Source organism: Astyanax mexicanus, chromosome 10, assembly GCF_023375975.1.
Source record: "Astyanax mexicanus isolate ESR-SI-001 chromosome 10, AstMex3_surface, whole genome shotgun sequence".
In the NCBI taxonomy this organism is placed as follows: domain Eukaryota; kingdom Metazoa; phylum Chordata; class Actinopteri; order Characiformes; family Acestrorhamphidae; genus Astyanax; species Astyanax mexicanus.
The window spans coordinates 25565553-25580075 of record NC_064417.1 but is presented as its reverse complement, the minus strand read 5'-3'; the positions used below and the strand labels follow the sequence as shown (position 1 = coordinate 25580075).

At 37.5% G+C, this 14523-nt stretch overlaps 1 protein-coding gene across 2 annotated transcripts in view; it reads left to right on the top strand.

The window, feature by feature from the left end:
• ldb2a (LIM domain binding 2a) overlaps window positions 1–14523 on the top strand; it is a 126030-nt gene that overhangs the window by 29235 nt on the left and 82272 nt on the right. For both annotated transcript variants that reach the window (XM_022683987.2, XM_022683986.2), the window contains exon 2: window positions 7988–8090. In XM_022683987.2, coding sequence (XP_022539708.1) covers window positions 7988–8090 — 103 coding nt within the window. The remainder of the gene's footprint in view (window positions 1–7987; window positions 8091–14523) is intronic.

Here is a 14523-nt window from a genome sequence, read left to right as displayed (position 1 = left end):
CTTAACTTAAATACAATACAATACATTTCGATATCTGTATGTATTATATAGTATTTAGATAGTATTTGTCGTATCTGCTGATACCTGCTGGTCCCTTGTACTTAATTTATTCTGTATTACTGCAATACCTCCTACCTACGGATAGTTACTTTCACACTTTGTATAGTTTTTGTATGTATAGGTTCATGTATATATTTTTCATTCAGCATTTTTTTCTTTTTATTTATATCTTATAAGGTATAGTTAATATTTTAATCTCAGTAGAATCTTCTATAGTCCTATATTATCTAAAATCTAATCAAAATCTCATGATTAGTTTGTAGTGTTTGACTCCATAATGCATAAATCAATTGAACATGATTTTTAGGTTTGTTATGACTACTGCACTACTTGTTCACATCTACTTAGGGAGGGGTCCTGATCAAAGCTGTCATACTGTGTAAGTTATTCAATCTTATTTACTAATTTCTATCAATTTTTCAATCAAACCATTTAAGTTGTCAAATATTTGCTGAATCCCTAGTTTTTATAGATGAAAATCTGGCAGTTGTTCTTTACGTCGTGTCAAAATTTCTTAAAGAATGGATCAATAGAAACGAGCCAAAGTTGGTCTTTTTTAAAAGTGAGGTTTATTGGGTCCTAATACTTGTCTTAATTGAACCATTACAACATACATTAATAACTAAGCCACTAATAGAGGTTGAAAAAAACAGTCAAATAAAATGTATTATCAAATCAAATCAAATCAAATTTATTTGTATAGCGCTTTTTACAACAGGTGTTGGCACAAAGCAGCTTTACAGAAACATGATTACAGGACAAAGAATCAGGCAAAACATTACACATAGAAAATACAGAATACAGAACCCCCAGTGAGCGCGGAGGCAAGGAAAAACTCCCTCAGAGCTGCAGGAGGAGGAAGAAACCTTGGGAGGACCAAGACTCACATTAAAGGGGGGACCATCCTACCACTGGTCAAACGGCTTTTAAATAGAAATTTAAAAAGTCTTTTATACATCTATATAGGTTTTATGTACTCAGGAGTGTAATAGCGCCACTAATGGCTTGGATGTAATCTGTAGTGGAGAGTAAGATGGTCGATGAGCAGCTGATCTGTGGTGGTGGTGGAGAAGAGCTGACTTCAGAAACTTCCATCAGTCTGGCCGGACAGGAGACGCGAGAGCCTGAGGGTCCAACATCGGTATCGGGTCAGACAGGTGGGCAGTCAGTAACTCGGAGGAAGGCAGAGAGATGGAATTAGTTTTGACTGGATTTATGCAAAACTGAGAATATTAAAACATTATCAGAGTGTGGCAAATGACTCCGGCAGAACTGAATAAAACAGCCTAACTAAAGGCAGAGAGCCAGAAGGTAACATAGACATGGAGGCACCCTGAAACACCAGCATCCACCCACTCCACCGTCCACAAACCTGAGTGACCGTGTGCAGTGGGAGAACAACAGCACCAGCATCTCAGTTTACCACAATTTCCTCTGTCCATGAACCCCTGAATCTGCAGCCTTATCTAAAGGGAAAAACATTAATTACCAAAAGCTAAACTAAACAAGTAAGTCTAGACTTAAAGATTGAGACTGTGTCTGAGTCCCGAACATATTCGGGGAGATTATTCCAGAGTTGAGGCGCTTTATAAGAGAAAGCTCTTCCTCCTGCAGAGCTCCTCTGAATTTTAGGCACTACTAATAAACCAGCACCCTGAGATCTGAGTAATCGCGGTGGTTCATAACAGGAGATGAGGTCTTGTAAATACTCAGGAGCGAGTCCGTGTAGGGCTTTATACGTTAACAGGAGAATTTTATAGTCTATGCGGAATTTGACTGGAAGCCAGTGCAGTGCTGATAGTACTGGACTAATATGGTCAAATTTTCTAGTTTTAGTAAGGACCCTGGCTGCAGCATTTTGAACTAGCTGAAGTTTATTTAAGTTACTGCCGGAACATCCAGACAGTAGCGCATTACAATAATCTAGCCTTGAGGTAATAAAGGCATGTACTAATTTTTCTGCGTCATGCAGTGATAGGGCATTTCTTAGCTTGGCGATGTTACGGAGGTGTAGAAAAGCTGTTCTAGTAACATTAGATATGTGTTTATCGAATGCTAGATCTGAATCTATGATAACTCCAAGGTTTTTAGCTGCTGAACCAGGGGTGGCTGAGAAGTCAGCCAGATTTAGCATTAAGTCTGATAATTTATTTCTAGCAGCTTTGGGGCCTAATAGGAGAACTTCTGTTTTATCACTATTTAATAGGAGGAAGTTGTGCGACATCCATGATTTTACATCTTCTACACAATCCTCGATTTTCTTTAATCTCACTCTGTCATCAGGTTTGGCTGATATGAAGAGCTGCGTGTCATCCGCATAACAATGAAAATTCACATTGTGTTTTCTAATAACTTTGCCCAGTGGGAGCATATATAATGTAAATAATAACGGTCCTAATATAGAGCCTTGTGGAATTCCATATCTTACCTTGGTATAACTGGAAGACATATCATTTATCCTCACAAACTGATAGCGATCGGTTAAGTACGATTTAAACCATGCTAAGGCAGTTCCGGTTACACCGACCATGTTCTCTAGTCTTTCTAAAAGGATAGTATGATCTATTGTATCAAAGGCTGCGCTCAGATCGAGAAGTACGAGTAAGGAAACACAGCCTTGGTCGGCGGCTATAAGTAGATCGTTTGTTATTCTAACTAAAGCTGTCTCAGTGCTATGATAAGGCCTAAATCCAGATTGAAATTTTTCATAGATCTGGTTTCTTTGCAGGTAAGAGCAAAGTTGTTGGGCTACAGCTTTTTCTAAAATCTTAGAAATAAACGGTAAGTTTGAAATAGGTCTATAGTTAGACAGTACACTAGGATCAAGATTTGGTTTCTTGATCAGAGGTTTAATTACAGCTGTTTTAAAGGCTTTGGGTACATGGCCCAGGGCGAGCGATGAGTTTACTATCATTAACAGAGGTTTAATTATATCTGGCAGTACCTGTTTTAATAATTTTGTGGGAACAGCATCAAGTGTGCAGGTTGTGCTGTTTGAAGAGGAGATAATTTTCTCTAGTTCTAGCTGTGGAAGTGGGTTAAAGACTTCCAACCTAACTTCAGTAACAGAGTTTTGTTCTAGATCAGCCAGACCAGATGATAGAGAGGATGTAATATTTATCTGTTTAATTTTATCCCGAATGTTTTCAATTTTACTATTGAAGAAGTCCATAAAATCGTTGCTGGTGTAAATGGCTGGAATCTGAGGTTCAGTACCTGCCTGGTTTTTAGTTAATTTGGAAATAACACTAAAGAGAACTCTAGGATTATTTTTATTTATCTCGATCTGTGAGGCCAGATATGCTGAGCGGGCTTTATTAAGTTCTTTTCTATATTTAACAAGACTGTCTTTCCACGCAGAGTGAAACACTTCCAGTTTAGTTGATCGATATTTACGCTCTAAATTTCGTACTAACTGCTTTAAGGTACGAGTTTGATCATTGTACCACGGTGCGAGCTTTTTCTGTCTCTCTATTTTGTGTTTAAGGGGTGCTACAACATCTAAGGTAGAGCGAAAGGTATTTTCTAAACCTTCGGTTAGTTTGTCTAGTTCTACTGGGTCTACAGGAGAGTACATTAGAGTTGATAAGTCTGGAAGCTTATCTGTAAATTGTTGGGCTGTAAAAGGCGTAATTGAACGTTTTACAGAGTATCTAGGGGATGAACGTATATTATGACTAAGATGTAATTTAAATGAAATAAGGTAATGATCTGAAATTGCGGAGGTTTGAGAACGAATATTCGGGTTATCTATGCTCACACCCAGGGTCAAAACTAAATCCAGAGTATGATTACAGTAATGAGTAGGTCCTGTTATATTTTGAATAATACCAACTGAGTCTAAAATCGATGTGAATGCCTTTTTTAATGGATCATCCAATTTTTCGAAATGAATGTTGAAGTCTCCAACTATAATCACTTTATCATTACTTACTGCTAAGTCTGTGACAAAATCACTAAATTCTTTTAAAAATTCTAAATAGGGCCCTGGTGGTCTGTAGATATTAATTAAAGAAAATGCATTCTTTTTTGTAACTGGATTAATTATACTGGTGTAAAGAAGCTCAAAAGAAGTAAAATTTTCATAGTGTTTCTGATTGCTAACTAAGGTACTTTGGAAAAGTATGCAGACCCCACCTCCTCTACCGAACAATCTCGGATTGTGTATATAATTATAGCCTGCAGGGGTGGCTTCATTTAATGCTACATATTCATTTGGCCTAATCCAGGTTTCTGTCAGACACAGAACATCGAATTTCTGATCAGTTATCATTTCATTCACCAGAACTGCTTTTGAATTTAGAGATCTAATATTAAGTATCATATGTTATGTTTTGTGTTTATAAACCTGCATATACATTGTAAGTGTAAAAAAGTCAAAAGAAACAGTAGGATATGAGTCTTTACAGGTTAATTTAAATTGCATACATGGTGAACACTAGTGCATTGAAATAACTTGTTTAGACAGGTTTTAAATGTCCTGTGTATTATTGTTCGCATTGTCAGTGCCACACAAAAAAAACCTTGTACCTCCATTTTTGCTGTGTTTGATATTTAAGAAATATAAAAGGCAATTATATTTATATAAGTGGTGACAATTACAATACGGGTTGCTGGAATAAAGAATGCATGACAAATCGGATAGACGAAAATTTCATTTATTGTAATCATCTCAGCTTGCTTGTAAGGATTTCCGAATTAGAACTTAATTTGCCAAATATAAAAGTGCATTTTTACACCTGTAGTTGGTTTCTATGGTTTGGATCAGTTGATAAGTTTGTTTATTTAAAGCGTTTCTCCTTCTGTTTGGTTTGGTTTCACACAGGCATAAACATAAACGCACCAAAATGAGCACCAATAAACCACGCGAGCACATTGTCTCCTCTGATTGGTCAAAGCTGTCTGACGCAGGAGCAAATATGTAAATATAGGGAGAAGATTCTGAGTTCCAGTGCATATATTTGTGCAGTGTGAAGCGCTTTAACCCTTCAAATTTGTTTCTGTGGTTTCATGTGAGCAGTGAACTCTGCGCATTACTGCATGTGTAAACAGCATGGAGCAGCAGAGACAGGACTTGTTCATGGCATTATATTATCTGGCTAATATATATTAGATTAAACTGCGCCAATTCAGCATACATGGTGAACACTAGTGCATTGAAATAACTTGTTTAGACAGGTTTTAAATGTCCTGTGTATTATTGTTCGCATTGTCAGTGCCACACAAAAAAAACCTTGTACCTCCATTTTTGCTGTGTTTGATATTTAAAAAATGTTTTATGTAAAACTGGCAGTGTTTCTTTATATTGTAGTAGAATTTCAGAATGAATAGACCGATAGAAATGCTCTAAAATGCTCTTTCAAGTCTTTTTACATTGAAAGTTAAGAAGGCTTCTTTTATATTGGAGATACAAGATTTCTTTCTTTGTTTGACCAGGATGATAAGATATAAAATATATTATAATTATAAAATAAATTAAATTATGTAATATAGACATTTACAAAATGCAATGAAAGCTCTTTAAACTTTAGGAAGTCATAATATTTGCTGTACATCCAGTACATTTTAAAAGTAAAAAAATAATGTAAATGTTATACATATTTACATAATTCACCCTCAAGTTACATTCAGATTTTTCCATTTTTGAGAATACTCCAGACATTACTAGTTGAGTTGTGATCAGCAGACGGTCTTTAAGTGTTTTTATAAGCAGCTCTATTCTGTAAATTGTGTTCCAACAGCCACAAATAAAAAAACGCCAGCTCTAAAATTAGCATCCCGCTAGCATGAGCTCTTCAGTTCTCCAGACTTTACAGCATCGATCCTGTTCTTAAACCAGCAGCAGATGGAGTGGTCTCCTCTGGAGTTTAAGAGGGGGCTTACAGGTTGCGGAGCTCAGGATCCCGGGGGTCTACGGGGGTCGGCCGCGGCGCCGTGTGACGCTACGCGAAGCCGACAGTGCTAATTGTGGACATCTGGGAGGGCTCGCCGCCCATCAGCGGGCGATGCTAGCGAGACCACGACGGCCATCAAAACAACGTCAGCGGGAATCAAAGTCCTGTCAGTCAGAGAGGGTCAGAGAAGCATTAGAAGCACAGAGTGGATGATTGCGGCTGGAGTGGCAGAACACCGCTTCAGTGGATAAGGTTAATACAGCTGTCAGAGACGCTGAGTGCGCCAGTATTTTCCATATTACCACCGCTGTACATGACATAGCAGAAAGCCTTCAGCGCTATAAGCCTCCGTAACATCCTGATTAACCCTTTACATTATTGTTGGTATTAGTTGTATAAGGATCACATTATATTTAAATACAATTTTATTCTTTATCAACAAGTTTCAATCTGCATCTCTGACCTTGCTTCAGTGGCAAATTTATATCTTTAAAAATATGCAACTTTTATATAAACTCAAGTCACAATAAAATATCTCATCTTTTACTTACAATCAAAAATTTTATATTTATTGATAATTTATCATCTGTACGTTACTTATGAATTGCCCTTGTTTAATGATTATTATATTCATTCATATAAGTCAGTTTGAAGCATTTTTATATATATTTGATATATCTGCCAGATATTACAGTGTATTTAGTTGTTTTTGGAGCTCAGCTAGAAATACAGTATAAATGAATACTGAAGTCAGTCAGACTATGAGAATCATATAAGGAATTGTTTAGTAATTTAAAAGTTGTAAAAATGTTATCTGGGGTGCTGTTAACTTGTGGTTTCTGAGGCTGGTAACTCTGGTAAGTGTATCCTGTGCATCAGAGGTAACTCTTAGTCTTCCTTTTCTTGGGTGGTCCTGATGAGAGCCAGTTCCATTATAGAGTCTGAAAGTATGCTTCAGGGCAGTTGCAAAGACCATCAAAGTTCTTGAAATGTAAGATTGATTGATCTTAATTTCTTAAAGTGTAATTTTCTTTACTTAGTTGAGAACTTCTATATACTCAAATAGAGCTATTTACTGTGTACCAAATGTACCTCTTCACAACTTTACCACTGATGCTCCTTTTAAACACATTAAAAAGCAAGAAATTCAAGTAATTAACTCTTAACAAGTTCAGCACAGCTGTTAACTGAATAAAGCTGACAAAATAAAATCCAGGAAAGATGTGGAAAACTGTCATCTAAGCAGGAGGTACTTCTTTTGAGAATCAAAACACTGCAGTTCCTTTATTGATCTATTTTATAACATGCAAAGGTTATATCAAGTTACACAAAATTTAGATTTATAGACTTCACAAATAACAACACAATGAATGAATGAAAGAAAAAAAAGGAAATGAAAGTAGTTTTATATAACATTAAGGCAAAAACAACTAAAACAAATGTCACTGTTGCCTTTTAGCAACAACTTTTTAAATGTTCACACTTAAATTGTCAGAATGTTTTTTCATTGTTCAGGGTGGCCAAATTACATTTGTGAATTGTGGATGACCTGAGAAAAGGAAAATCAGAACTTTGAGCAGAATTTCAAACAGAAGGCCTAAACATTATTAGTCAACCAGTCACATGTTTATATCCAGTAGGTCTAATAATCAAAATCTTCCACTGTTCTGTAATAATAATCCTAACATAAATATTAAAAAAACATCTTTTCAGTTCTATTTCTATTTCTCTAGTTTTACACACACGTGTATTTAAAACGCCACATCAGATTGCTAGTTACAGTCTGAATATAAGCTATAAGTGATTTACCTGCGTTCCCCGATTGACTCAGATCCCTTTATCCACAGCTGTGGCTAATTAGGTCATTCAGAAGATCGACAAGCTTTATCAGAGCATTCCAGGACAGGACGCTCCTGACCGAGGCCAATGCTCTCCTCTCTTTTTCCTCTTTTCTTTTGAAACTTTTGTTGTTGAAGAGCAGGTCATAATGAGGGTAATTAGCTCTCATTAATTAACTGTGTTTCTCCTCCCAGGAGAGCGACAATCTGTGGTGGGACGCGTTCGCCACAGAGTTTTTCGAGGAGGACGCCACGCTGACCCTCTCCTTCTGTCTGGAGGATGGACCAAAGAGATACAGTAAGACATCAGCTTATCTTCACAAAGCAGTGTCACCTGCTCTGCGCCGGCTGATCACTCATTACAGCGCTGTCACTCACCCCCTCAGTCAGAGACGCGCTCAGAGTTTAATGATAATGAAGTTATCTCATTCACTAACAGCTTCTGGAGAGATGTTTTGGAGTGAAGTTGGAGAAGAAGATGTGCTGTATAAAATGTTTGGTAATGGGAAGTGTTTTAGATGGTTTTATACAACATTTCATGGTTTGTTGTTGAGACAAAAATGAATAGAAATACACAATATTTCTAAACAGTATTTGCTCACCCATCATTGAACTCTCAGGTTCCAATAATTTCCATGGATATAGATGTTTAAAACCAAGTACCTAGGCATGCAATAGTGAAAGAAATGTTCGCTCTCAGGAGCTCAAATGAGTCCAGCATTGTACAGTAATAGGATGCAACACTTGCACAAAAAATCCAATTGTGAAATTTTCTCACAACTAAATATTCCACAGCCAACTGTCAGTGATATTATAACAAAGTAAAAGCGACTGAAAACAAGAGTAACTCACACCATCAGTGTAAAACAACAGAGTTAAACTGTCAACTGCCTTGTTATATTGCATACAATGGTGCTTAATTCTGTGGGGATATAAAAAATTGACAATATAAGCAGAGGTTATACTAGCTGTAACATTTATATAATATAGGTAGAATTACAGTATTTTACGTGATTGAAAGTTGTCTGTTTTGCCATTGAAACCTATGGGGATGGGTGGGGTTACACAGATTTCTGCAACCGAACAGCAGGGGGCGCCCGACCTGTAGTGGCTTCACTTTTGAGAGATGATGCTCTGTCCAGCTATACACAGTCTATGCAGTGAACAGTATTGAGAGCACCAACACAGAGTTACTGCAGCTCAGAAAATGATGCTTGTTCCCACAGCCTACAACACAGAGACCAGACAGTTAATCGTAATATATGATCCACAAGTTTACCTTAGGTAGCCCAGCGGGAATTACTACAGACAGATGGTGAGACTGTGGGACACACCAACAGATTAATCACAGTTTTAAATAGTTGGTTTAACTCAAAGATCTCTGTTGGAATGTACTGTATATGTGCCCATAAATGAGTAATGTTTAGAAATATCCTAATTTTATGTCAAACATACTTCATTCATTTGAGTTTAAACAGCTTATGGGTTTACAGTGTATTGCTGCTTGTTAATTCAAAAGCTGAGTCGGATTATTTTTTTTTTGTTCTTCAATTGTTGATTGGGTGACAATATCCTGCCATAATGTCCTGTTTGATTGGTCCAAAAATTAAAACTTTCTTTAAAAAACATGTTTTCACACTGCAAACAAACATAACCATGGTTCATTAGATCTGAATCGAGGACCAGCTCTTTTGGTCTGACCAAATGTTGGTCTTCTGGTCTGGACTGTGGTTTGTAGCCCCTTTCATCCCCGCTATTTTGGTTGTGGCCAGTCTTAAAAGTCTGAAGGTCTGGATCACTTTCTATGCGAAAAAAATCCACAGATTTTATGACTCTGATCAAACTGTTCAGATGTCAGAAGCTTTTAGCTTTTATGAATCCGTTGACCTTCTGCTACAGTCCAGACCCACTGAAGGCTGTTTTTGCTGGTATAGTCAGGGTGTTGGGGAAGCAGTTTTATAACCTTGTTTGTTAGAACCTTGAGACAGATTACATTTTAATCTATTCTCACTGTCACTGAGACCACACATAGTAGACATCACTGAACTTTAAAATCTAAATTGAAATTTTGTTGCTTTAAGTTGATGTACAGAGTTGTTCACCTGCTGATGTTATGGCATGTCTTATTATAATGTTTCTTCTTTTTATATTGGAATACTTTGAAAACAAAACAGCTCTTGGTAATCCTGTGAGGTTAAGTTGAGTTAATTTGGTTAATTCTAGTGTTTGGTTACTGTTTTTTTAATGCAATTTTCTAAATTTGATAATTAGGATTGTACATCTTTACACATTTACCTTACAGAAGGAATCTCAGTAGAAAGGCGTATGTTTGTGAATTATTTTATGTGTAAGTTATTTTCATATTGTGTATTTGTATGCAGAAGAATTTTTAAACTTAAATTCCTTTTAAACTGCGTGGGTGTGATGCGGTCTCCTTTCAGAACAGATGAATCCGATTCCAGGTTATGTTTAGTCAGAGAGAGAGCGCGCTCAGTCAGAAATTTTACTCCTTCGTTTCTTTGGTTTTACTATGAGTGAATGTGTAAAACAAAAAAAAATAGTGATGTTTGTAAGTACAGTTGTGGTCAAAAGTTTACATACACTTGTAAAAAAACATAATGTTATGGCTGTCTTGAGTTTTCAATAAGTTCTACAACTCTTATTTTTCTGTGATAGAGTGATCGGAACACATACATGTTTGTCACAAAAAACAGTCATAAAATTTGGTTCTTTCATAAATTTATTATGGGTCTGCTGAAAATGTCACCAAATCTGCTGGGTCAAAAATATACATACAGCAACATTAGTATTTGGTTACATGTCCCTTGGCCATTTTCACGGCAACTAGGCGCTTTTGGTAGCCATCCACAAGCTCCTGGCAAGCTTCAGGTCGAATGTTTGACCCCTCTTCTTGACAGAATTGGTGCAGTTCAGCTAAATGTGATGGTTTTCTTGCATGAACCCGTTTCTTTAGCACTGTCCACATGTTCTCAATGGGGTTTAAGTCAGGGCTTTGGGAAGGCCATTCTAAAACCTTAATTCTAGCCTGGTTTAGCCATTCCTTTACCACTTTTGATGTGTGTTTTGGGTCATTGTCTTGTTGGAACACCCAACTGCGCCCAAGACCCAACCTTCGGGCTGATGGTTTTAAGTTTTCCTGCAGAATTTGGAGGTAATCCTCCTTCTTCATTATCCCATTTACTTTCTGCAAAGAACCAGTTCCACTGGCAGCAAAACATCCCCAGAGCATAATACTACCACCACCATGCTTGACAGTAGGCATGGTGTTCCTGGGATTAAAGGCCTCACCTTTTCTCCTCCAAACATATTGCTGGGTGTTGTGGCCAAACAGCTCAATTTTTGTTTCGTCTGACCAGAGAACTTTCCTCCAGAAGGTTTTATCTTTGTCCATGTGATCAGCAGCAAACTTCAGCCGAGTCTTAAGGTGCCTTTTCTGGAGCAAGGGCTTCTTTCTTGCACGGCAGCCTCTCAGTCCATGGCGATGTAAAACACGCTTGACTGTGGAGACTGACACCTGTGTTCCATCAGCTTCCAAATCCTTGCAGACCTGCTTCTTGGTGATTCTTGGTTGACTCTTGACCATCCTGACCAATCTCCTCTCGGCAGCATGTGATAGCTTGCGTTTTCTTCCTGATCGTGGCAGTGACACAACTGTTCCATGCACTTTATACTTGCGTATAATTGTCCGCACAGTTGCTCTTGGGACCTGTAGCTGCTTTGAAATGGCTCCAAGTGACTTCCCTGACTTGTTCAAGTCAATAATTCGCTTTTTCAGATCCACACTGAGTTCCTTTGACTTTCCCATTGTAGCTTTTGTAGCTGAGTCTAATCACTGGGTCAAATGAGCCCTATTTAAATGGGCTCATGAGAAGTCAACAGCTGTAGTCAATCAGAATCACTTACAAGAAGTGAAGAGGCCATGACATGAAGCTAATTTGATTGACACAACTCGCTACATCACCAAAATTGACAAATTTTGTTGCTGTATGTATATTTTTGACCCAGCAGATTTGGTGACATTTTCAGCAGACCCATAATAAATTTATGAAAGAACCAAATTTTATGACTGTTTTTTGTGACAAACATGTATGTGTTCCGATCACTCTATCACAGAAAAATAAGAGTTGTAGAACTTTTTGAAAACTCAAGACAGCCATAACATTATGTTTTTTTACAAGTGTATGTAAACTTTTGACCACAACTGTATATCCGACAAATAATAATAAAAAAGGAATACAATTTTTTTTGCAGTTGTTATGTAAGATTGTGTAATTCAGAATTTGAAGAATATCAAGATTTTAATTTTTTTTTGCAATATTTCCCCCAGCCCTAGCTCTAGAGAAATTGCAGTAGATCTTTACTGCAGCAAAACCCTTTGCTAGCCCTGTTATTTTGCAGAGTGCAGTTCCGAGCTAGGCAGACTTTACCTTCAACTAATTTTCCTGCTCAGACTGACTATGAGGTCAGCGCAGGAATCAGGAGTATTGGAGAAATGTCCGGTCCCATCACTTCTAAAGAACTCTGCTCAGAGCACTCTGGCAGGACCTACAGGCCTATGCATAACCACAAACACTCATTTAGCCAGTTCAGAGCATGCAATCAGTATATGATAATGTGGGAGGAGACTGTGAGAGAGGGGAGGAGAACTCAGAGAACTTTGACTGGAGTTCAGAAGGTCAGCTGGGTTCTGGTTTAATAGTAGTAGAAAGTCAGACATACCTCTGATTAGTGGAGCTGGGACTGAGAGATATGACTGTGTTATGCCAAAAGTCATGGGACAGGAATCAGTTTGGTGGCTCAGGACTTTTGCCATGTCATGTAATGTGGGTGTGATTCCTGACAGAGTTGATCACATGGACAGTTCTAGCCAGACATCACCGGCCACAGTCATTACCACCCACTGCACTGTTCACTGTGGGAGGTAACGGCTACTACAATTTATTCCTGGCACACTCTAACAACACTGTGTGGATCAAGGAACATCAAATTGGAATGGAATGGAATACCCCATTCATCTGGCATCATTCCAATAATGTACATTATTTGGGTGCCTTGCCATGAACACAGTGACCAGTATTCAGCCTCACTCACAACTCACTACAGATGTTAGCCTTCCAAAGCTGTCATCTTAGGTAACCTTTAATTACTGCTGCATGATATTGGAAAAACGTCTCCAATATACAGCTCTGGAAAAAAAAAATAAGAGACCACTTAAAAAGTACCAGGAGTGGCATAAAGTTATCCAAAAGCAGTGTATAAGACTGGTGAAGGAGAACATACCAAAATGCATAAACACTGTGATTAAAAAAAGGATTATTCCACCAAATATTGATTTCTGAACATGAACTTGTTTTCTTTGCATTATTTGAGGTGTGAAAAATGTTATTTCAGCCATTTCTCATTTTCTGTAAATAAATGCTCTAAATGATAATATTTTTATTTGGAATTTGGGATGTTGGGAGAAATGTTGTCCGTAGTTTCTAGAATAAAACAACAATATTTAGTTTATTCAAACATATACCTATAAATAGCAAAATCACATAAACTGATTTAAAAATTGAAGTGGTCTCCTATTTTTTTCCAGAGCTGTATATTCTGATTTTTAAAATACATGCATGTTTACCATAGGTCATTGTATGGATATAATATTTTCTTGTAGATATAATATGGAAAATATAGAACAATGTAATTTTTCATTTTGTATCAAACAGCCAAAACAATGTAATTTTTAATAAAATGTACACTGCATGTCCTGTGATGTTACTATTGCACATGCCCACTTTATGATTGCGAATATAAAACGATTTAGATTGTGTAGCCCTACACTTCATGATCAAGTTACGCAGTGCTATCCCATAACATATGGCATGTCTGTATATAATACTGCATTTACCGTATTTTGTGGAACCTTTGCAGGCCCTGAACGGTAAAACTAGTTTTATATTCAGACCAGATTTGCTTTGTTTTTTCTGGTCCACCTCTCTCTCTCTCTCTCTCTCTCTCTCTCTCTCTCTCTTTCTCTCCCTCTCTCTCTCTCTCTCTCTCTCTCTCTCTCTCTCTCTCTCTCCCTCCCTCCCTCTCTCTCTCTCTCTCTCTCCCTCTGATGATTTGAGCAGTTCTGTCTATCCTTACCGAGTCCTGTGCCTTTGCTTAGTCATGCAGAACAGGCTGCTTGTTGTGGGGAAAGAGTGACTCAAACCCAGACTCTTTTCACGCCCACCCCCCTTATCCCCCTACCCCCCTCGTCTTTGTAGTGCTGATTTATTCAGAAATACACACTTTTATTATGCAAACGGAATATGCTGCTCGACCGTGTATACTCTAACTACAGCCGTTCCTCGCCTTTCCTTTCAGAAAACTCTACTTTTAAACAGGCTTTAAAGATCTGCTGTGGGATCACTCCTGCTTAAGGGTGGTCCTGCGGGCCTTTTATTTGGGGGTGTCAATTTACATGTTGTGTTGTTGCATGATGGTGGTGGAGGTTTTATTTTCAGATCACGTAGTATACATGTGATGTATATATGGGATGTGTGTGTGTGTAATATATATATATATATGGGATGTATGTAGTGTATATATGGAGAATATATGGTGTTTGTAGTGTACAGTGGCGAAAAAAAAAAAGTATTTGGTCCCCTACAGATTTCTTTTGTTTTTGCTTTTTTGTCATACTGATATTTTTCAGATTATCAAACAAACTTTAATATCTG